This window comes from Myotis brandtii, unplaced genomic scaffold (genome assembly GCF_000412655.1).
Source record: "Myotis brandtii unplaced genomic scaffold, ASM41265v1 scaffold358, whole genome shotgun sequence".
NCBI lineage: Eukaryota > Metazoa > Chordata > Mammalia > Chiroptera > Vespertilionidae > Myotis > Myotis brandtii.
The window spans coordinates 3,690,746-3,715,000 of record NW_005363772.1 but is presented as its reverse complement, the minus strand read 5'-3'; the positions used below and the strand labels follow the sequence as shown (position 1 = coordinate 3,715,000).

At 38.5% G+C, this 24,255-nt stretch overlaps 1 protein-coding gene across 1 annotated transcript in view; it reads right to left on the bottom strand.

The window, feature by feature from the left end:
* ARNTL2 (aryl hydrocarbon receptor nuclear translocator-like 2) overlaps positions 1-24,255 on the bottom strand; it is a 56,336-nt gene that overhangs the window by 5,504 nt on the left and 26,577 nt on the right. Inside the window, exons 4-15 of the mRNA XM_005871839.2 lie at positions 21,164-21,243; positions 19,708-19,800; positions 18,802-18,916; positions 17,883-18,026; positions 10,284-10,521; positions 9,740-9,846; positions 9,433-9,583; positions 7,568-7,626; positions 6,758-6,854; positions 6,601-6,666; positions 2,047-2,125; positions 19-127 (exon numbers count right to left, since the gene is read on the bottom strand). Of these exons, the coding sequence (XP_005871901.1) occupies positions 19-127; positions 2,047-2,125; positions 6,601-6,666; positions 6,758-6,854; positions 7,568-7,626; positions 9,433-9,583; positions 9,740-9,846; positions 10,284-10,521; positions 17,883-18,026; positions 18,802-18,916; positions 19,708-19,800; positions 21,164-21,243 (1,338 nt within the window). The remainder of the gene's footprint in view (positions 1-18; positions 128-2,046; positions 2,126-6,600; positions 6,667-6,757; positions 6,855-7,567; positions 7,627-9,432; positions 9,584-9,739; positions 9,847-10,283; positions 10,522-17,882; positions 18,027-18,801; positions 18,917-19,707; positions 19,801-21,163; positions 21,244-24,255) is intronic.

Sequence of the window (24,255 nt, the reverse complement as noted above, 5' to 3'; positions counted from 1 at the left end):
ATGCCAAAGAAAACTTACCTAGGAGTGATTCATGACTTGGGGGAGCAACAGTGCTGTGGTTTTGCCTTGTGGCTTCTAGCTCCCCTATTTCAGACAGATTTAGTGGCATCAACTCCTTATTTGACATCTGGAAAGACAGAATAGTAAGTAGTAAGGTTCCTACTTGACTGAAGTACTTCTTCGCAGTTATCGGACAGGGGCCTCTGGCAGCGTGGCCCCTGGTGGGCTGCATTGACTGAGTACTCTGTGCCTAAGCACCCCACGTGCATCATCCCATTTCACTTAAAAAGTGTTGTGAGGGAGCTGTTTTATGGGTCAGGAATCTGAGGCCTAAAGAGGCTAATATTCGTGCCTGAAGTGTTAGAGCCATAATTCTACCCCGTCTTCCTGACTCCAAAGCCCACATTCTTCATAACCATAACTGAATGTCTGTACTATAAGAAAAGTGTGAGATGGGAAAGTTCTTGACCACAGTGCTCTGAGTCAGTTATTTTTTTTTAAAAAATGATGACAAAACCATATCCCATTAGGTACCGCAAAGGGAAATAGTGCCTTGGAGTGGAGAATGGATTAAACTAGAGGTTTTGACCAGAAAGTTATCATACTGTTACAGAGTTATAGGCCAAACAATCTAATGTACAATGTAGTGTATCAAAATAGAAAGTCATCTATAATAATAAAAGGGTAATATGCTAATTAGACCGGATGTCATTCCAGATGTCCTTCCTGACCAAGCCGGGGCTAGAGGGAAGCCAGCCCAGGTCCCGGTGCCTGCGGGCGGCCCGAGGGAAGCCATCCAGCGTCCCGGGTGCCGGAGGGGAGCTGGTGCCAGCAGCAGGGGGAAGGAAGGCCTAATCTTGCATGAATTTTCGTGCACTGGGCCTCTAGTTTACCTATATCAGTGATGGCGAACCTATGACACGCGTGTCAGAGGTGACACGCAAACTCATTTTTTTGGTTGATTTTTCTTTGTTAAATGGCATTTAAATATATAAAATAAATATCAAAAATATAAGTCTTTGTTTTACTATGGTTGCAAATATCAAAAAATTTCTATATGTGACACGGCACCAGAGTTAAGTTAGGGTTTTTCAAAATGCTGACACACCGAGCTCAAAAGGTTCGCCATCACTGACCTATATTGTCTTAAGTTGAGGTACTTTATCTATATCTACAGAACGCCTATATAATGTATACTACTTGGCGATTTTGTTACAATGACTTAACCTCTGTTTCTAACATATAGCCTGGCACAAAATGGGTACCCAATAGACATTTGCTAAATGTATGAGTAAAATTAAAAAACACTAGCCCAAAAGACTTATAATATTTTATGTAAAAATACATTTGCAAGTTCCCTTTTGCCCTTGGTCAGATTTAATTTTTCTATTATATTCGTATACCACTTCATTTATAGACCTCCTTTAGGGCCTTTTGTTGTCGGAGCTACATTAGAATTATGCTCTATGTGAGTTTTCCAGATATTAGCACTACGTTTAGTCCCTTTTGTATATGTAGCAATGCACTTCAAATAGCTAGTATTTATTGAATTGAATTAGTGTGTTATTCTTATCTTGTAGCTTATATTAAACTTTGTTACAGACCAAAGGTGTCCACTTAATCCGCTGAATTGGAATAACAGCAGTAATAACAGCTATCCTTTCCTGGGCACATGCTGTGTATCAGACACTGTTAAGCTTTTGCTTGTTTTCATACTTAATCACTTAATTCATACACCATCCAAAGAAATTGGTGCCATTATTATTCCAGTTTTACAAAAGAGGAAATCAAGGCATGGAGTTTAAAAAACCGACCTGGGGTTAAGCAGCAGTAAGTGTCTGAGTCACAACTTTGGACCCAGATCATATGGTTCCAGCAACTTCACTCTGAACCACTATTCTACGTGGCCTATTAAACCACGGACTAGCTAGAAAAGGGTTCATTTATTTTTTAAGATGGCTTTCTTTCTCAGGAGGAACCATCCACAAGGAGCAAATTTTATTGTTCATTTATTTCAAGAATATTATCACTTATGTTTGTACTTACATTCCTGCAGTTTATAGTGTGAGTATCTTTCATTAAACCTGTTGGACTTGAATCACCCAAGGATGAAGAAGACTGTAACCTTTAAAAAGTGATACATAAAACATTTTCTGTACTTATATATTTTTAGAAGGAAATTTTCTCCTCTGAATATATCACAATCTGATAAAAAAAAATACAGTGAAGGAACATGAGACTGAGTATCATGACAGTTTTCACAATAGACCAACTTGTTGGGTGCCAGATTGTTTTTGACTATGGAGAGCTGAAAACACTCCGTAGTAAATAGAAACATAAAACGCTGAGGTAAAAGCCCATAAGTAAATCATGTTACTTATCTTAATATAGCACGTCACAAAATAATAGAATACTATAACACACTTAGTTTAAAACAGGCATTCACATCAAAACTTGGTTTCTTATCAAGATAACCAAACAGCAGAATTGTAAGTAAAGAAAGATATCCTAACATTTTGCAACCTTTAAGTAGAAAATGTGTGATATTTTTACTGTAATAGGTCATCCTCAGGGATGATAGACACATGACAAAAATATAATCATACATGTTGATAATTAATCCTTCAGTGAGACTTAAATGTGTAAAACTGACAGTAACATATACTATTAAATGCTCAATTATGTGAAACACATAATGGCATAAACATAACTTCATGTGTTTATGTATTCCCAAGACGGCAACTGACAAGAAATTACATAGGGAGAAATTAATACAGAAATGGAATGAATTCGGTCTAAAAACAGAAGAAAAGGCCAGTGGCCTGTCTTGGGGATTTTTCACAGGACAGCCAATGTAAAGAGCGTGGCTGGCTTCTCATTCTGCGGTTCATGGCTTTCAATCACCACCTGCTCACTTGGCTTTGGCGACCCCTCCCCCTATACCAGATTAATCTTTTGAAGCATGGCTTCCTTCATGTTAGTCCACTGGGTAGAAATCTGCTACTTAAGTCCCTCCCTGCTTGACTTCACCTTAAACTCCCCATTGATTTCAGCAACCTAATTCCTCTCTCAGTGAAGTCTCCTTATTGTCCCCTGAAACCACCACGCTTTCTCTCACCCACCTCTACACAATGGCTGAAGTGCCTCCATACATAAACGCCTTCCCCACTGCATCCGGGCCATTCTAACGGGACCCAACTGTCAATGTTTGGCTTAATTTCCACTCCTCTTAAAATGGCCTTCCAGCCCTAGCTGCTTTGGCTTAGTGGATAGAGCATCAGCCTGCAGAAAGAAGGGTCCCAGGTTCGATTCCGGTCAAGGGCACATGCCCGCAATGGGGGCTCAATCCCCAGTAGGGGGTGTGCAGGAGGCAGCCAATCAATGATTCTCTCTCATCATTGATGTTTCTCTCGCTCCCTCTCCCTTCCTCTCTGAAAAAAAAAATTTTTTTTAAAGCCCTTCAGCATATATGGTCAAATGATTTTCAACAAGGGTTCTAAGACCATTCAATGGGGGGAAAAGACAGTCTTTTCAACAAATGGTGCTGGGAAAACTAGGATATCCACATGCTGAAGAAGGAAGTTGGGCTATTACCTTACCCCATATACCAAAATTAACTTCAAATGGATCAAAGACCCAAATGTAAGACCTAGAACTATAAAACTGTCAGCAAACAACATAGAGAAGAGGCTTCATGACATTGGACTTGGCAGAGATTTCTTGGATATACCAAAAGCACACGTAACAAAAGAAGAGATACAGTCGGAATTTATCAAAGTTGAAAACTTCTGGGCATCAAAGGACACTATCAACAGAGTGAAAAGGCACCCCAGAGATTGGGGGAAAATATTTACAAATCACTCCTACAACTCAATAATAACAAAAAAATAAATAACACAACTGAAAAACGGGCAAAGGACCTAAATTGACATTTCTCCAAAAAAGATATACAAATGGCAGATAAGCACATGAAAAGATTCACATCACTAATTATAGGGATGCTGGTAGTATCGGAACAGATATCACAAATGAAACTCTGGACTAACAAAACCACAATGAGATACCACTTCACACCCGTTTGGATGACTATTAAAAAAAAAACCCCACAAAAAACATAAAATAACAAGCATTGGTGAGAAATTGGAACCCTTGTGCAGTTGGTGGAGAATGTAAAATGGAAAACATAATAGCAGTTCCTCAAAAAGCTAAACAGAATTACCAAATGATCTAGCAATTCTGCTTCTAGGTCTATACCCCAAAGAACTGAAAGCAAGGACTAGAACTTAATTTGTACACCCACATCGACAGCATCATTACTCACAGTAGCCACAAGGTGGAAGCGACCCAGGGATCCATCAAGACATGATAAATGTCTTACTAGTAATTTTTTTTCAATTTAAACTACTTCTAATTTAAAAAATTAAAAATACAAACTAAAAATACAAATACAAAATACAAATTAAAAATACAAAAAGAAAAGAAAAAGCAAAAATTTCTCTCTTCTACATTTCCCATCCCACAAAACCTAGTCCCATTATGGGAGGTAAGAAATTCTGAACAAATTACTTGTATTGTTATACATCATCCAGTTATAAGTTCCTTCTCTACAATTTCAAAATCTAAAACACCTGGACACCAGAAAGATTTTCCATAATTCATTTAGCAGCAAAATCTGAATTGATCTGAACTCGGCAAAACCTGACCTGACTGGTATGAAGCTATTTTCTTTTTTTATCCCACTCTGTCTTACTACATGTATTTACAAAACCTCACTCCAAGAAATATATTTTTAAGCTTTATTATGGAAAACTTCAAACAGATATAAAAGTAGATAGTATAATGAAATCTCATATACCCAACACACAGCTTCAATCATGATTCTTTCCCAAACTTGTTTAATGTATATACCCCAATCTCTAATCTCCCATCCTCCCTGACCATTTAATTTATAAATACTTCATTGCAGAAATAATAATTTAATTGAGTATGGGGTGCTGCCCATGATATTCTCTGGACATATTACACATAACTCTTTAAAAACTTAATTCCAAAACACAATCTTTCTAAAATCTAAAGAAATTCTGAGTTCAAAACCTACATTGCCTCCAGAGATTTAGATGGGCAATTATGGGCCTACATACACACCTTTCTTTTGCCTTATATACGTGGGTTATTATACACACTACCCTTTTGTTCTGTTCTTGTTCTTTTTTTCTATTAACCATGTATTTTAAACAACTTTCCATATTAGCGTATATAGAGCTACCTAATTTTCAACGGAGTACTCCATTGTATGAATATGCCATAACAAGTTATATTTAAATATTTAAAGCACTACTGTGAAAAAAACACATCAATGTCTTGTTCATAGATCTTTGCAAGGCTGTATAAGGCTATTTGCTCCTGGGGCAGAACTGCTGAGTCTAGGGTTACGTACACTTACATTTCGGATAGGTGTAGTCAAGTTGCCTTCCATAGCAGCTGGACTAATATATCCCCACAAACAGTTTAAGAGTGACTGTTTTCTCACACTCTCACCAATATCATCAAACATTCAAATCTTTGACAGCCTTCTAAATGAAAACAGGCATTTCTTTCAGTTTGTACATATATGTTTTTAACTGTGAGTGGGGTTGAGCAATTTTTAGTTTCTTAGCCATTTGTGTTTTTTTCTACACGTCCACTGTCCAACATTTTTTATTATTGACTATTTTTAAAAATTGGCTAATAACTTTATTCTTTATACTATATATAAAGTTTAGTACAGATTAAGGTTAGTATATAGTATATAAAATATACAGAGAGTTTAATAACTTTATACTATAAACTCTTCATATATTAAAATTAGTCCGTTTTGTCATGTGAAATACACACATTATGTGCAGTTTATAATTTCTTTTAACTTTGTTAAAATAGTTATAGTTATGCCTAAGTTTTGAGTTTTTATATAATTTATCATATTTTTTTCTTCATGAATTCTGGATGTACGATGATCCAAAGTAAGATTACAAAATTTATACCTCTGTTTAAAATACTTTTATTGGTTTACTTTAAACTCTTTGATTTATTTGGAATTCATATTAGTATAAAGAATAAAAATGGGGTCTAGCTTTCTTTGTTTTCCCAAATGGTTTCAGAGTTATTATAATGCCCTTAACAGTTTAATCTATTTCCTCTTAGTGAAGGAAATGCCACTTTTACCATATAATAAATTTCCATATGTGTTTGAATCTTTTCTGAAATCTATTATTTCATTAATCTATTTTCTGAAACCTATTTTTTTATTAATCAAAATGTTTTTGTGACTATAGCTTTATAATATAATATCTGATCGTTTTAGTCTCAATCAATTTTTTTTTTAGAATTTTGATGGATATTCTAATGTAGTTACTACCATTTGTTGGATTCTAAAAAAAAAACCATTTTGACTGGATTCACATTGAATTCATAGGTTAGTTCAGGGAACACTGACATCCTTACAATACTGAGTCTTCCCATTAAAAAATAACTTATATCGGGAAAGTTATTCAAATCATCTGCATTTTAACTTTTTTCCCCATGAAGTTCTAGATACTTCTTGTAAAATTTATATCTAATTACCTTTTTATCTGTTTTGTTGCTACCGTAAAGGTGATCTTCTCTTCCATTATATTGTTGAACTGGTTACTGTTTGCATAGAGGAAACATTGATTTTGGAATATTGGTTTTATAAGCATAATAACTTTTCTTGTAATATTTGCAAAAGATGAAACATTACCTTTGTAAGTCCAGAGCTTCATTTGCAATATCTGTGCCGATACTGCCAGCACCAAGCACTGTGCCGGTGCACAGTCCAGGCACACTGACACAGGACTCTAAACAACAGAAGGAAAATTCAATTGAGGACTTTAAAAAAGTACATATCTTTGGTTGATATATTTCTTTCAAATATTTCTATCTTTAAAAGAAACAGACTAGCCGCATCTTAAATTGTTAGAAACATTCATGCTTGCATTACCAACATAATGCATGATGGTTTAAGATGTTTATTCAAAAGTGTGTATGAATCAAATGTGTAGAGAGTCACTGACCTGTAGCCTTTGAGTACAGACAGTTCCCACCTACTTTAATATTGATACTAAAGGCAGAGCAATACTAGTTTATTTTTAATATTTCCTAATATTTTTACTTATGCAAGGGCTATGTTATGTAATTCCTGTGGTGAAAAATGGATATAAGCAAAAACTTCCCCTTAATGCTTTTTATTAATGTGCCCAACTGATACTTTGAGTGCCACGAAGTACAAGGAACTGTGCTAGCTGCCAGGGAGAGAGGATGGATAAAACACCATTCCTACTCTCAGACTCAGCCTGTGGTCAGCCCGCTGAGTGAACAACGAACTGCAATACAACCTAAGATTATAACGGAGGTGTGACCAAAGTACTGTGTGAATTCTGTGGAGGATAACTGAACCTACAGAAGTCTTTTCAACTTCACCTTGAGATTTTTACCTCTCCAGGACAGAAAAAGATAGTAACAATAGTAATAGTCTTGGTAATAAGTTTCCATCATCTAAACCTAGGCTTACCTTCCAATGATTGAGAGCTGTAAGGAAGTGACGATGCTCCTCCAGTCTCGCTGTGTCCCCTAGAATTTAGAAACACCACCAGTGACATCTTTTTTAGATTGGGACACCCACCCAATTCATTGCCAGTAAAATGGTGCTTTTTCTACCATTTTTAAGGGAAGTGTTAGAGTAACTGTATTTAATTTTTTTATATATGCATATTGTTAATATTACCACCAGAGATCAAGGTACTAATGTGCTCAGTACCAAATGCCCAATTACCCTATAAAGTACATGTTGTCATAGTTACAAACTGTCAGTTCATAATAAGAAGGCAAGGGTTATTGGAAGTACATGTTGTCATAGTTACAAACTGTCAGTTCATACACTGATGATAAGAAGGCAAGGGTTATTGAAACAGGTAGCCGGATACTGCTGGAACAGCTTCCGCAGCTTTTAAATAAAGCTAAATATTATAAATAAGGAAATAGGTTTGATGAAACATTGTAGCAATTTTAAAAAAGTATAGAAAAAGAATAAACTTAGAACAGGGCCATGCTAGCATATTGTGCAAATGAGGAAAAGCTGGCTCTTCCTTCAGGCTGACGGCATAGACCAGGACTTGGCAAGCAGTGCTTGGGCTGGATTGCTGCTCATCCCTCCACCAAGGGCTCTGCACAGCCACCTGTGGTACCCCAGGCTTAGAAGATGTTCATGCAAAATGATGTGGAGGACAAACAACTTCTTACAGTGATATACAGTTTAAAGTCACATCCATATCACTTAGTGATGGGATAAGACACAGCCATGGAGGGTAGGAAGGAGAGGTTTGAAGAAAGCACTTCACTGTCATATTTTATACTACGCAAAAAAGAATATATTTTATAAGGGCAAACTTTCAGCTTATCCTGAGAACTAATGCCAACAGACAGTGAGTGAAGTACTCAATATACACTGAGTGGCCAGATTATTATGACCACCCCATCAGTACTTCGTTGGGCCACCTTTTGCCTTCAATACTGCGGCGATTCTTCTTGGCATTGACTCCATGAGATATTGAAAGGTGATGCGAGGAATCTGACACCATCCCTGATGAATAGCACTGTCCAGTTCTGTGAGATTTGATGGTTGCGGACCCAGCTGCCTGATGGCTCTTTTAACTTCATCCCACAAATGCTCAATTGGATTGAGATCTGGTGATTGTGGGGGCCACCTAAGCAAGGTAAAGTCTCCCTCATGTTCTTGAAACCACTCCTGCACAATACGAGCACCGTGGCATGGCTCATTGTCTTGTTGGAAGAAGCCATCTCCATTGGGATACGCCATCAACATGATAGGATGAAGTTGATGAGCAATGATACTTAGGTCTGTTGTGCTATTCAGACGTTGTTCCACACGAATTAAAGGGCCCAAATCATGCCAGGAAAACATGCCTCAAACCATAACACTGCCCCCACCAGCTTGAAGGGTTGTACTCATGCATGTGGGGTGCATGCTTTCATGCTGTTTCCGCCAAATTCTCACTCTGCCATCTGCATGATGCAACTGGAAACGTGATTCATCGAACCACATGACTTTTTTCCAATGCTCGACTGTCCAATCCTTGTGTTCCTGTGAGATTGGAGACGTTTTATCTTGGTAACTGCAGACAGCAAAGGTGTTCGAACAGGCCTTCGGCTTCCATATCCCATACGATGCAGTGTACAGCTAATTTGCCTACAAATGTCAGGTGGTCATAATAATCTGGCCACTCAATGTATATCTCAGTTGTAATATAAAGTCAGAAGGTAAGACAGTTTTAATAAGTCAGCAAGATGAGAAGAGGGAAGCAAAGATATTCATTTGAAATTAATAAAAGGTCTTACCAACATAAAAAAATTACTTACAAAACTAAAGTGTTGACAGACACAATATATTCCAGTTCTTTGGTCCAAGGATTTGTGAAACTAAACCACTGGCTTTTTAAAGTTACAAAAGAGCCATCTTTTGCTCTGAATTTGTATGAATCTGTAAATATTTTCTCTTTACTCTGTAGAACTTAACAAGAAAAGATCATAATTAGTATAACGGTCTACCACTATATAAATCAAACTTCTGAGGATTAATTCAAGTTTTGGATTTCACAGGAATGAGAAATTAAGAGTTGAAGCTGCAATTAAAAAGTACCCAAACCTTACCCCACTCAATGCATACCTGCTTTGTGCTTGTTAGTCAATTTACTATGGTCATCTTGATGAAAATATTCATAACAAGAAGTTCCCAAAAGTTCCTGAGGCAGATATCCTAAAATTGCTGTTGCCCTGGTTTTAAAATTAAAAAGAAACTTAGAATTGGTGAACAAATTCCTTCCAGAATCCTGAAGGTCCATACATGGTCAGGACAGTAAGGAAGTGGACTCGGGGATGAGTAACTTAGGGGCATCACTAACCCAGACCAGAGCTGCAAAACAGAATGGACACCCAGGCACGAGGCTACTCCAGAGGACACCCACCCAATCCACCGCCAGTGAAATTGTGGCCAGAGACCCATGCCCAGTTTCTGCGCCACTGGCTAAGAGATATTCCAAGTTTACATTTTGGCTTGAACAAATTTACTGATAATATCCATATTGTTATTTCATTTAGACTTTATTTCCTGTTTTGAAGCCTTAAAAGAAAAAGTCCAACAGTCCTAAGCCACATTTTAATAGCCTTCAATATCCCATTGAACTCTAGTCATTAAGGCATACAAATGTTACCTTTGGTCCACATAGACAAATTTTCCATTCATTGCAAAACGGGTTATAAATTCAGTTGGTTTCACTTTAACCTCTCCACTGTTCTGTGGGACAGTATTTGGATATAATCTCCCAATGGCAACAAGGCAGGTGAAATTGCTGTCTTCCTTATTGTTCCTTTCTTCTTCCATTCCAATAGTATTTGTAGGCCAGCTTCTCAAGTAACCAGTGCAGTGGACAGTGCAGAATTTCCTATGATCTAATTCAAAAGTTTTTTTTAAAAGAGCATTTGTCAATTGTATCTCAATAAAACTGGGGGACAAAAGATAAAATAGCATTTGAATCATTATGAATTCTTATATTTCTTACATTGACATGAGTTATAATGTGCTTTGAAATATTCAAATAATGTATTTCATTGAAATCATCGATTGTGTTTAACCACTTTATTCTTAATGGGTTATTTTCCCTCAGGAATTAAACTATAAGTACTATATCAAAAAGTAAGCAGACTGCTTTAATTTAGGTTTAAACAGGTCTATATTTATTTATTTCTAAGTCAATTTTTAAAAATACTGTAATTTATATCTATTAGAAAAAGTTAAACTTCATGGTCTCTTGCCTTTAGCCACAAAGATACTGTTTTCAGCTTATTAAAATTTTGATATAATTTATATTCCTAAATTCAAAGGATAATTATGTATACATTCTTAAATTTCTTATGTTAGTACTTATAATGGTTATACTAGATTATAGACAAAGTTTGGAGACCACTTGGAGAAATTTATAATTAAATGTATAAAATAAAATTTGACTCAAATTTCACTTTCAGAAAAAAAAAAAATCCCAAGCTTAACTCACAGGAAAAGTTTGTCAAGCAGGTCCAACTAGAAAAATAAAAAAACTGAAGATAATCTATATGCTCAAATATCAGGAAATGCTTAAGAAAACAATGAAATGCAACACAGGCATAAAAGGCAGGCAGTCTACAGAGTATGGCAATCCACACAAAAAGTGACTTGAAGATTAAAAAGAAGAAAAAAAGGGCTGGTAAAAATTACTTCAACCATTTGTGATAACCTTTAGAAAAGACCAGGACAGTCATTGTTTTAAATCGGCACTATTTGATAAGACTGTTACTACAACGATTCTTTTAAAAACGTGTTTTTAAATAGAAAATGATATGGGCTGTCCTATGAAATAGCAATAGTAACAGCAAAGATTTAGAGCACACTTGATGTGCTATGCTCTGTTTTAAGTGCTTTAAATGCATAATTCATATGTTAATGTATTAATAGTCCTGTGCGGTGTTCTACTATTGTCCCCACTGTGTTAGGAAACTGAGTTAACACCAAGGTCATGGCAGGGAGGGTGGAGCCAAGGTTTACATCCAGACAAGCTGGCTCCAGAACTCCCTTCCTGAGCCACCAATGCCCTGCTATTTGATGACAGTGAGTGCTCTGTCACAGGGGTCCAAACAGGACTTGCCTGGATAATGGGGGGGAAGGGGGGTTACAAAAAGGTATTCCAGTTAGAGGGAACAGCCACTGCAAACTGAGAGTCAAGAGATAGCAGTCAGATGTGGCTGGAGCATGGTTTGCGATGGGGAAATGGCGACAGAGCAGGCAACAGTTTGACTTTTGTAAGCCATGCACAGGACCTTGTGTTCAACACCTAATACACATCACCCCCTCCATGGTCCAAAGGTACCTTAAATTACAAGTCATTCTCCCTTCCAACCCTGAACCAAGTTTATCACTTATCCCTTATCCTGTTTAATGTCACCATCATCAACCCAGGGAAGTATGCTGGCGCCAAAGACCAGAGAAAGAGGTCAAACAGAATCACAGGGGTCAGACACTGTAAACCAGATGGGGTGCCCGTGAAGGGGTAGGTGCTGAGAGGCTACGTCATGTGGAACTGACAGCATCGGCCACACTTGCGCAAGAAGCCAATGGATTCTGGGTGCATTACTGTATGACTGATTATCTTACTAAATAAACTTAAGAACTACCTAAGATGTTTGCAAGTGGTCACCCATCCTTCATCAACCTTTGATTTCACAAGTCAGACACTGTAAACCAGATGGGGTGCCCGTGAAGGGGTAGGTGCTGAGAGGCTACGTCATGTGGAACTGACAGCATCGGCCACACTTGCGCAAGAAGCCAATGGATTCTGGGTGCATTACTGTATGACTGATTATCTTACTAAGATAAACTTAAGAAATACCTAAGGTGTTTGGAAGTGGTCATCCATACTTCATCAACCTTTGATTTCACAAGCTGAGATACAAGAGAAATTTTATTCTTATCTTAGAATCCTTTTCAAAGTCTAAATCTATGACATTAGAATCAGGGTAGAAATCATGTTTTTAGTGTCACTCTTGCTAATTTTTTCTAAACTTTTACTACGGAAAATCTCAAACACACACAAAATCAGAGAGAATAGTACAGTTGACCCTTGAACAATGTGGTGTGTGTGTGTATGGGTTGACCAGAAGCCTTACCAATAACAAGTCAATGAACACATTTTGCGCATTATATGTATTATATACTACACTCTTGCAATAAAGCTAAAGAAAATAAAATATTAAGAAAATCATGAGAAAATACATTTATGGTGTTTATTAAAAAAAAAAATCTGCATGTCCACACAGTTCAAACCTATGTTGCTATGAGTGACTGGTGGCTAATTTTGGAAATAGCCATTCCATAAATCTTAAATTCAGTTTTAATTATCATTAAAAGGGCTGTTTTCTACTCTCTTTTTTAATATTTAAATGTAACTAAGACAAAACTATGGAGTCAAAAGATTAGTGTTTGCCAGGGGTGGTGGTGGTAAGAGATGAATAGGCAGAGCACAGAGAATTTTTATGAAGATAATTTGTATGATATTATAATGATGGACATATGTCATTATATATTTGTCTAAACCCACAAAATGTACAACAGCAAGAATGAACTCTAAGGTAAATTATGGACTTTGGGTGATTATGATGTGTTAATGTGGGTTTCATCCTTGGTGAAAAAAATATATATACCATTCTGGTGGAAGATGTTGACAATGGGGGAAGCTATGCATGTGTGGGGGCCAAGAATATATGGGAAATCTCTCTACCTCTCTCAATTTTGTTGCAAACCTAAAACTGCTCTAAAAAATAGTCTTATCCTGGCTGGTGTGGTTCAGTGGTTGAGCATCGTCCAATGAACCAAGAGGTTGCTAGTTCAATTCCTGGTCAGGGCACATGCCAGGGTTGGGCTCGAAGGGGGTGTGCAGAAGGCAGTCAATCAATGTTTTTATCTCTTTATCCCTCTCCCTTCCTCTCTCTCTAAAAAAAAAAATCAATAAAAACATATTTTTAAAAAATAGTCTTAAAAATAACAAAAAAAGGTAATGTAACATGTCATGGTAAAAGGGAAGAAAAATACCTTTATTAACTTTCATCATTAATAGGGAGTGATCTTAAAATAGTCGATGACATTGGCTAATCATGACTGGAAAGAATGATTTAGTAGTAACTGTATGCAAAATGTTTATTTCACTCGACAGACCTTCTCCTTGGTTAAGCACAATCCAAAATGATCACATGTGTGGGAAGTCATCCATGTGGCGCACCAGGGTTCCATTGTGCCGTTAACCTCATCCTGGTCCAGGCATCTGTCTACATGTCTGTCTGTAGGCAGTTCTCAAACACCAGGCACTGCGAGGAAGGGCCTTACTGATTGTTAACACATGCCCTTACCATTCCTTAGGCCAGACTGGCCTCATGCCTTTGGCCCACAGTGCTGGAGTGTCAAGTGAATATTTGGTTCAAGTGCTTGAGTAGACTAAAAAGTTCTTCTTTGAGAAGCTATGTGACTCCCAGTGCAGGCATCTGTGTGGCCCAGCTTGATGTGGGACTGAACCTCCGTGTGTGGGCAGAAGTGCATTCCTACAAGGGAAGCCAACCCCTAGATGTGTTTCCACTGCAGAAATCGCCGAGGGTGGCTCTCTGTCATTAATAGCCTTTGGCATCTAGGCAGCTCCTCTCATAGGTGGCGCGGCAGAGTGGAAGGCATACAGATGTTAATGCTAGATTTGACTCTGCCACTTTCTCTGTGACTTTAGACAAATTGCATAACCTTTTAGGGCTTCAGTTTCCTCATCTGCAAAATGGGGGTGGTTTGCACAGTACTGTTACGCAGATTGAATTAGGTACTTAAGCAAAATGCTGGGCATATAGATTTTAAATAATTACTAATTTTCTTCTTGCCCTTTTATTTTCCTTCTTTTTTCTCTGAGTCACAAATAATGGCTTTCATTTACTGAGTGCTTACTAGGAGCCAAGCACTGCACTTAGCCACATGCAATCCTAACCCTGCTCCCATGAGCTATAGCAGACCTATCTTATCAGTCTTCGAGGACTGCCGTAACAAAATACCACAGACTGGGTGACTTAACCGATAGAAATTTACTTTTCTCACAGTTCTGGTGGCTAGAAGTTCAGGATCAAGGGGTTGGCTGTTTGGTTTCTCCTGGGGCCTCTGCTTCACTTGCAGACAGGAGACGTTCATTGTGTCCTCATGTGGCCTCCTCTCTGTGGGGGTGCATTCCAGGTGTCTCTCCCTCTTCTTGTGAAACACCAGTCCTACCGGATTAGGGCCACACTCTTAGGACCTCACTTACCCTTCATTCCTTCGTTAAAGGCCCTATCTCCAGGTCCCCTCACATGGGGAGCTAGGGCTTCCACTTCAACATGTGCGTTATGGGGAAACAGTGCAGACCATCACCCCATTTTCCCCAGATTGAGAGGAGCCTGCCTAAGGTGGCACAGTTGTTGAGCAGCAGACCCGACACTAAAACCTTAATAAATTCAGAGCCCAGGCCCTTTCCACTCCGTCCTAAAACCCGGCCACCAGCATGGCTGATGTGAGGCAGAGCTTAGATGAGAACCTGGAACATTAGAGGGACTTAAAAATCTGTCAGTTCCTTCAGCTCATCACAGAATTCAACTATTAATCAGCTTTTATTAACCATTTGCCAAATATTCTTAAAATATCTGTAGTTTTTCCAGTAAGATTATCAATATTTATTTCAAAGGAAAAAATTTTTCCCTGCCTCTCCTATAAATCTCAAACTTCTAATAATAAATTTTTTTTAAAAAAATCCTTTTAGAAGCCACATGGAAGAACCAAAGTTTGATTATTACATTCTTCAAGAATGATGTTTAGATTTTTTTAACCTATGACTATACACATGTGTTTTTACTTAAGATTCAATATTTACAAGACTGCCTCAAAATACTATGACAGAACCATGCAGCTGTCTAAAGGGTGTGTAACTTTCCTTTTTGTATCTTTGCAAAGGGTTAAAAGACCACACATGGAAAGTTTTATACTTCCAAGATTATCATCAGCAACTGACTTGGGATCCCATAGCTAAGAAAAATCCACCAAGTTGTATATATTCAGTTATATGCTGTCCTAGAATTTCACACAAAAAAAGAAGTAAAAAAATCTAAGGTGACACAAAGAAGAAAGAGCCAGACAAGGTAGAGTCCTACCACCAATTTGTGACTTGTAGTTCCGTATTTCAAGCCAAACTGTAAAGTGCCCATTGAATAAACACATTTATCTCCCATAAGCCCCAGATTCCTTTGGCTCCCACTACAGAGCCTTTTCATTTTACTTCTGGGAGCTATGATACAGAAAATGGTCCAAGCTGTTTGCTGTCTTAGCCTTGGATCCCATGACAAACGATCACAGACTGGGTGGCTTAACCAACAGATATTTATTTCCTCACAATTGTAGAGGCTGGAATTCTGAGATCAGGATGGGCACATAGCTGAGTTCTGGTGAGGGTTCATAGACGGCTACCATATAGCTTTGTGCTCACAGACTGTAAACTCTCAGGTGTCCCTTCTTATAAGGGCACTAATCACATCATGAGGGCCCCACTCTCATGACTTCACCTAAACCTAATTATCTCCCAAAGATCCCATCTCCAAATACCATCACATTGAGGGGTGAGAGGTTCAACAAATGAATTTTAGGGGACACAATTCAGTCCATAGCATTTGCTAAAAACTTCTTAGGATAAAAACTTTTAAAATATGTCCCAATTGCTTCTTGGGAAAAACAAAAACATTACAATGTAATTAATTCACTGGATTCTTAACTATTCTTTGGGCTCTGAGTCAATTATGTGGTCCACCAATCAGGAACAAAGGACAGGAGAACGGTCACTTATGCCATCAGTAAATGTGTGAATATCTATATGCGAGAAACTATGGAGAGACGAATCTCTCATTCTAGTATGAGAGGCAAATATAAAAGAATATAATTTCAATACAGTGTGGAAACGGCAGCAAATATAATAGATGCTCAGTTTTATGAATAGACTAGGGGCCCAGTGCATGAAAATCCATGCACTGGATGGGGGGGGTCCCTCAGCCTGGCTGGCCCCTTCTCACAGTCCTCGGGGGCCGGAGGTGACCCAGAGATCAGGGGAAGGCGATGCCCCCATCACATCTCTGCTGCTGCCACTGCCAGCAGTGCAAGCCTTAGCCGGCCCTGGTTACCTGAGCCTCAGGCAGCCCTGGGCAGCTGGGCAGCCACCATCTGAGGCTTGCCTGCGCCTCGGGCCAGCCCTGGGTGGCTGGGGGACTGAGGGGACTGGGGGACTCTGGAGGCAGGTGCACAACAGCATGAGAGTCAATTAGCATATTCCCTCTTTATTAGATAGGATTACCAAAAGTGGGTACCCAGGACTCAAGCCAATCAGAAAGGGGAGGGTGTCAGGGAAGGTTTCCTGGAAAAGAGATGTTGCCTGTGTTTTCATGGTCATGACCTGTCCATAGGCTTGCATTCTCCATTCCTTCCAGCAGGATGGCCTGGGGCTGCCGCTGGTATTCTGTTTTGAAGGTTTGAGCCTGGTAAACTTCTGGAAGGTGCCAGAGCTATAGACTTAGCAGGCTCGATCTTCTCTTCCATACTGGGCACTTCTCAACTCAGGATTCAACTTTCACTATGGTGGACAAGCATGTCACCAAGCTGTCCTCTTAAAACTTCAATGTGTCCACTGTTCATTCCTTAGGGTCTGCCTTATTGGGGAACAGATCTTTTGAAATGTATCTTGAGGTTCTCCCAGCTGGTCTACATGTCTTCACCCCCTTTAATGTTAATATGAACTCCTAAAGGAGGCATACCTAGGGTGTGTACTTTGGTTCTTTATTATCCACTGCAGTGAGGGCAATGGTCACTCAGCTCCCACTAGACCTAATACAACACAAAGCAATCTTCCTCCCTATCAGGCTAGGGCCGTGGTCGGCAAACTGCGGCTCTCGAGACAAAACTGTGGCTCGCGGGCCACATGCGGCTCTTTGGCCCCTTTAGTGTGGCTCTTCCTAAGCCTTAGGAGTACCCTAATTAAGTTAATAACAATGTACCTACCTATATAGTTTAAGTTTAAAAAATTTGGCTCTCAAAAGAAATTTCAATCGTTGTACTGTTGATATTTGGCTCTGTTGACTAATGAGTTTGCCGACCACTGGGCTAGGGGGTCAGCTAAAGTGCAGAGATGTTAATTAGGACACTAACTTCATACCCACGCCTTAAACCACCTGGCACTTCACAACGATACCTTTCTTCGTTGCATCGGGTGAGCAGTCGTGCTCTTCTTTGACAGAGACTTTACAACTCTTCATCCGACAGAAAAAGGACCGTCTGGAGCCAGAGCACACTCGAGTCCTTCTGCCATGGAAATGACTGTGAACTTGCAAACCCGCTTGCACAGGAGGAGGAGGCAAGAGAATAGGTAGAAAAGATTATTTTTAAGCAATTTTGAAATTTATCTCCTAACACTTTTCTGATCATCTATTACATTTTTTATATATAGAAAAGAAATGGTTATTTAAAACAGTATCAATGTAAGCCAGAAAGTGAAACATACCAAAAAATGTACATGTCAAGCAATCATATTTTTGATAACTTACAAACTTTCAACTTATTTTTATACCCCCCCCCAAAGGGGTGGAGCATAAAGATCATTTTAAATGAAATAAAAATTAAAAAGAAAAAAACCCTCAATTATAATAGTAATCAATGGCAAAAAGTATCATTATTTTACATTATAAATGATTATTTGGCACTAAGCATTTTCAGAGAAGGTAAGCATTTTCAGAGAAAATAAAGAATACTTATAACTCCCAAGCAATATTATACATGGTGTTTCAGAATGAATAGACCTAACCCATATAAGAGAATAATTCTCTCTCAGCGATAGCTGAATAGTGAAAACTTCAGCAATTTTTTATCCCAAAAGATACTTTCTTGTAAAGATTTTATTAGCATACAAAAAGAGTGAATATGAAGCAATCACATTTTCCTCAAAGCATCTTCATATGAATATAGTATTTATTTTTATATGAATACAGGAATTGTCTATATAATTATATTGTTTTTTTAAAAAAATCTAACTTTTCAAGAACATTGTATAGCTGTACTTTTAAGTACTAATTATATTTACATGAAATGGTAAGCACACTGAGATGAGCACTTACTTTTAACATCTATTAACTTCTCTCTTGGTGAAATGTCAGAAGACAGCTGTTCCTTTACTTTGGCAACATCTTTTGGATGTAAGAAGTCAAATAAGCTCTGTCCAGTCAAACTAGCCTATATATAAAGTAGACATTCATTTAAAATCAGTATCATAATTTTCCTACCTATCTTCATACAGACATAATACTTTCTTTTGTTAAAGTTGTTTTTAGTTAATCTCAAAGATGCATCTACTACACTGTATGAGAACAACAGTGTTAAAAGCAGGGTCATACCTGTAGATAGAAAAAGAAATACATGCACAGCCAGCCATAACTGGGTACACACAAACACCTCACCACTGGTATTCTGTTTACTCTCATTAACTCTTGTTAACATTCCCCCATTCATATATGTTACTTCTAAGTCATATTAGGATTTATTTTAAACTTTAACCTTGGTGCCCTAGCTGGTTTGGCTCAGTGGATAGAGCGTTGGACTGCGGACTAGAAGGTCCTAGGTTTGATTCCCGTCAAAAGCACATGCTTGGGTTGCGGGCTCAATCCCCAGCAGGGGGCGTGCAGGAGGCAGCCGATCAATGGTTCTCTCTCATCATTGGTATTTCTCTCTCCCTCTCCCTTCCTCTCTGAAATCAATAAAAAATATATTAAAAAAATAAATAAAAAATAAACTTTACCCTTGGTAAAAGTAAAGCGAGTATATTATCATATCATATGGAAGTCACAAAATAACTGTGAATTTATGGTGTAACTTAGATTTACCACTCTGTTAAAAAAGTTACCATACTATCAAAAGACAAAATCCAACCCAGGACACAGCCCAATAGAAAAAAGGGTTCAGAAAAAGAGCTCTGAAATCTTTGTTCAAAAAATCTAAACATAGTGTGGGAAATATCCTTTGCATACCTGATCATAATTAAGTATTTTGGAGACTGACTTAGAAACGAAGAGAATTTTTCCTCTTTCACATCCAACCACAAACAGGAAGCCTTCTGCAGTCTAGGATATAAAAATACAAAAATAAATTTTAAAAATATCATCTGTCTTTCTCACACACATCCATTCCCTTTCTGAAGAAACTGTTGTAGCAATAAAACCAACAGAGTGGTCATAAATGTAGTAAAATTAATTTTAAGAAATTGTCTTAAGATGTATATAAATAGATTTATAAAGAACATCACCTTGGACCCCTGACTAAATTAATGGTTTTTTTTTCACATGGGAAGTTCAGCCAGGGATTATTTAGTTAAATATTTCACAATGTAAAAATTACCTATACCAAATTCCACACACCTGCATACAGAAACTCTGCAGAGATACCCATCAGTAACGACTGCCTTGTGGATGTGTGCAGATGGAAAGATGTGCATACTGGGGACGAGGAAGGCATGAAAGTATTTTACTGTACATCTTTTTATACTTCTTGAATAATGATAAGCTATTAATCAAAACTAAGTTTTAAGAATTCTCATAGATGGCAACTTCCATAAGTATACCCAGTAAATCCCCTGTGCAGCAACCTTGGAAATGGATATGTATGGACAGAGGAAGAGTCTGGCACTCCCACCTGACATTTCTTAAACTAATGTTTACCAACTGGAAACAAACATGGCATGAATTAAGCAGGCGTGTTCTGGGGGTTATATTAAGTTATGGCTTAAAAAAAAATCAGTGAGAAAGCTTCCAAAGCATACTATATATTTCACCGTCTTTAAAAATACTTCTGTTTTCTACAAAAAATCTGTTATATTTGTATCAGGAATATGATATTTAAATTCAGCTGTTCAAATAAAAGAGGGACATGAGGAATCTTTTTGTTTAACCAAACTATAGGTTAAAGCCCAGTAGTCATAGCACAAGATCAAGACACTTAGTCCTGGGGGCAGGATGAGCCAATGACGTGGTCATATTTTCCATGTCAAATAAACCTCTAGACCAGTGAATCCAAAAACCCATGCCAAAGCCTGGCCTAACAACTCATTAAGTAAGCAGTGGCTGGCTCATGGGCAGAGAACAGGATCCTGAAGGAATAGGATACAAGACAGACGGCTCTGCAGGAGGTACCGGTGAGGAATAGGTCCTACCGTATGAGAGGTGAGTGCACTCGGCAGTGTGAGGGGCTTGGCATTAAAGACAAGCCTTGCTCCATATTTTAGGAAGTGCCTCGCTTCCCTCTCTACTTTCATTAGCCCAAACTAAGACATGGTTACTTGTGTAAGTTAAATTTTGTATTAAAGGAAATTTGGTGTAATGTAGAGTCCTGTATGTTTAGAACAGAAAGCAAACTAAAGAAAATCTGCCTCCCATTCAAATAGAAATGAAAGGGCAAATGCAACTTAGGCAAATACATTTCTTTATTTACCTTAAGGACTAGGTGTCTGAGCTCATTATCCTGAATAAATGAAGGTCGATAAATATCTCCTGCATAAGAACTTCTCATACCTAAAAATAAGCAAGTCAAAAAGTTACTAAAAATATAGTAGGGTTGGGTTGGACATGTGGTAGGTGCTCAGTGAACATTAGTGATGCTGCCACTGGTGAGAACAGTGATGGTACTTGTAGCGCATCCCACGACCTCTTCTGTGATCGTTCTCTTTCTTTATTACTAGATTAAGAAGTCCTGCGTTTAGAATGTAAATTCTTGGAACCACTATTCCTTTATAGATTCAAATGTGCAGATAGTAAGAGCTGTATGTAAAAAAAAAAAAATCAACTAATACATCATCTATAACATTATAATAGGTAACAATATTCAAAAATCTAGCTATTTTTATATCTTAGCTTAATAAAACTAATCTCATATGAACTACCTTGAATGGGGCGATTCTGGAATTCTAAACAAATTTCATGGATTCATAGGATTTTGCATATGACCCTTTAGACATCACATGGCGACTTCTGCTACTTTAAAGTAATATATTTCTGCTAATATAAATAAAATAATTTTTTTACATCCTTAGCACAGAGCTTATTGTATTAAAATGAAATTCTCTAAAGCATCTGAAGAGCTAATGAGGAATTATCAGCTCAAAACAGGAATGCTTGAGGGCATCCAACAACCCTGACACAGGAAAACCCTGCATGGCCACAAGGGGGCGCAGGAGACAGTCCACCAACCAAGGTGTGCTGTCCCCAGATAACTCTGAGAGAGGGTGATTCCGAGGTAAATCAATGCTCTCTCCTTTATACTTCCCAACCTCCTTACCCACAACCCCCTTCTTCTGAGGACTGCAAGGAAAGTTGCTTTTGCAAGAGAAATTTTAACCACGAATTGACTCTTGAATGGATTTACAGCCCAAACTCACCAATTACCTAAGTGGTGGGAGGAAAACAAAGCCAGAAAATAAAAAACATCTCTTATTATGATTTGGTAAAGTGTTTTTCTCAGACTGGTAGCACCCCTGAGAATCTGGCATAAGCAAAAGAAAATCTTCTCTTCTGGAATCTACCTTCTAGGTAGGCCTCAAAGAATTCACTGAGTGATTTCTTGTTACTACTACACAGCAGCCAGATAGGAGAGCATTAAAAAGGGGCTAAAAGATTCAGACTCTGAGTGCTATGCTAGGATTCAGCAATAAATCAACCTGAGCAAGGCAGTGACATTTCCAGGTCTGGCCCGAAGCAGAAGCGTGCCAGGGAAACCCTGATAGTATAAACCAGCAGGAAGGGGCGAGCCCTTGGTGAAGTGAGTGAATGAGTAAGTGAGTGAGGACGTGCTGAGGAGAAACAGAGGGAGTGAGAGCAGAGCTGGAACCAGGGTGAGGAGAGTTAATAAAACGCATGCTGTGATATGCTGTACACCTGCCAAAGATGGGCAGGTAACAAATATGACTAATTTCTGATGGCAAAAACAAATGAGGAAACAATCACTTTTGTTACAGTGTTCATCAGGTTAAAAAAAAAGTCAACATGACAATAATAATAATGATCGTTATAATGAGAATAATCATTATAATGATAATTACAGGCCCAATGCATGAAATTTGTGCAAGGGGCTTGGCCCTCGAAGCCCCGGCTTTGTCCAGACGGTCTCGTTCTGCTGTTTGGTCTAATTAGCATATTAGCTCTTTATTATAAAGGATAGGATAATGGTCAAAATACCAACTATTTCTTCTCCTCCCCTTACCACCACTTCCATTGTTAGTAAACACTGTGCTCACCTTGTATATGCATTATTCTTTACTCTAAACAACAATCCTATGAGACAAATGAATTATCCCTATTTTACAGCTATGGAAGTTGAGGATTAGAAAGTCACGCCCTAACTGGTTTGGCTCAGTGGATAGAGCGTCAGCCTGCAGACTGAAGGGTCCCAGGTTCGATTCCAGTCAAGGGCATGTACCTTGGTTGCGGGCACATCCCCAGTAGGGGGTGTGCTGGAGGCAGCTGATTGATGTTTCTAACTCTCTATCCCTCTCCCTTCCTCTGTAAAAATCAATAAAATATATTATAAAAAAAAAAAGAAAGTTAAGTCACATAGCTATTAAGTCGGGGAGCCAGGATTTGAACCAAGGAGGTTTGCCTCCAGGACCCACAGGCACGCACTACCGTCCCAGGTATTAAGACCACACACACAGAATGTCCACAGGTTCTCCAAAAGCACACGCTGCAAGCAGGGCTACTCCAGGTGTGGTCTATAGACTGTCATCGCTCAACTGTGGTGAGATGAGTACAGAAATTAAGAATAAGCATTTAGACACCATTATAGAAATGTAACCTCGTGGCATCCCAGCCCATGAACATTTTTCCAAGAACCAACTGTGCTATATTTTACAAGGGATGGGGGTGGGGAACACTTGCCCTTCACCCAGAGAGTTTGAGAAGCACTGCTGTTGAGTGCAGTAAAGAAAAAAAAATATTTCACCATTCTTCTTTCTTTAAGGTAATTATGTACAGACCAAAATAGCATGATTCACATGCAGCCTCTGATGATCCAGTGTCTCTGGTGGGGGTGAGTTGGGGTGCATTCTGGTAGTGCGCTGGAATGCAGACAACTGCTTTTAGTCCTCTCGCTGTGGCAGCACTCGAGACATCCTCACTTTGGCTCTGAAGGGCCACTGGTGAAATCTATGCTCTGTTCCAGAAATCCTCTCTTGGTGTAGACAGTGTCTCCTGCCTACTCTCCTCTCACTCATTCCTCCACTGTAACATTTACTGATCTCTTCATGGGTCCATCTCCCTCAACCGGCCGTGAACCCTTCAAGCACAGAGATCTTACCTCATTCAATTTCATATCCCCAGCACAGAACAGGAGCCTTGTCAATAATCAGCTGGTGTTGGTTGAATTAACTGACTCATGGCTTCTCCCTTAGCTCCTCCTCCCTCGGGACATTGCAAATGTGAAAATTATTGGGCAATTTTAGGTTTGCAACCAAATGACCTCAGTTGAGCCTGCAAATGTTCATTGCTAAAAGATTTAAGGGAAAAATTGCATGCAACTTACGCAAGACCTAG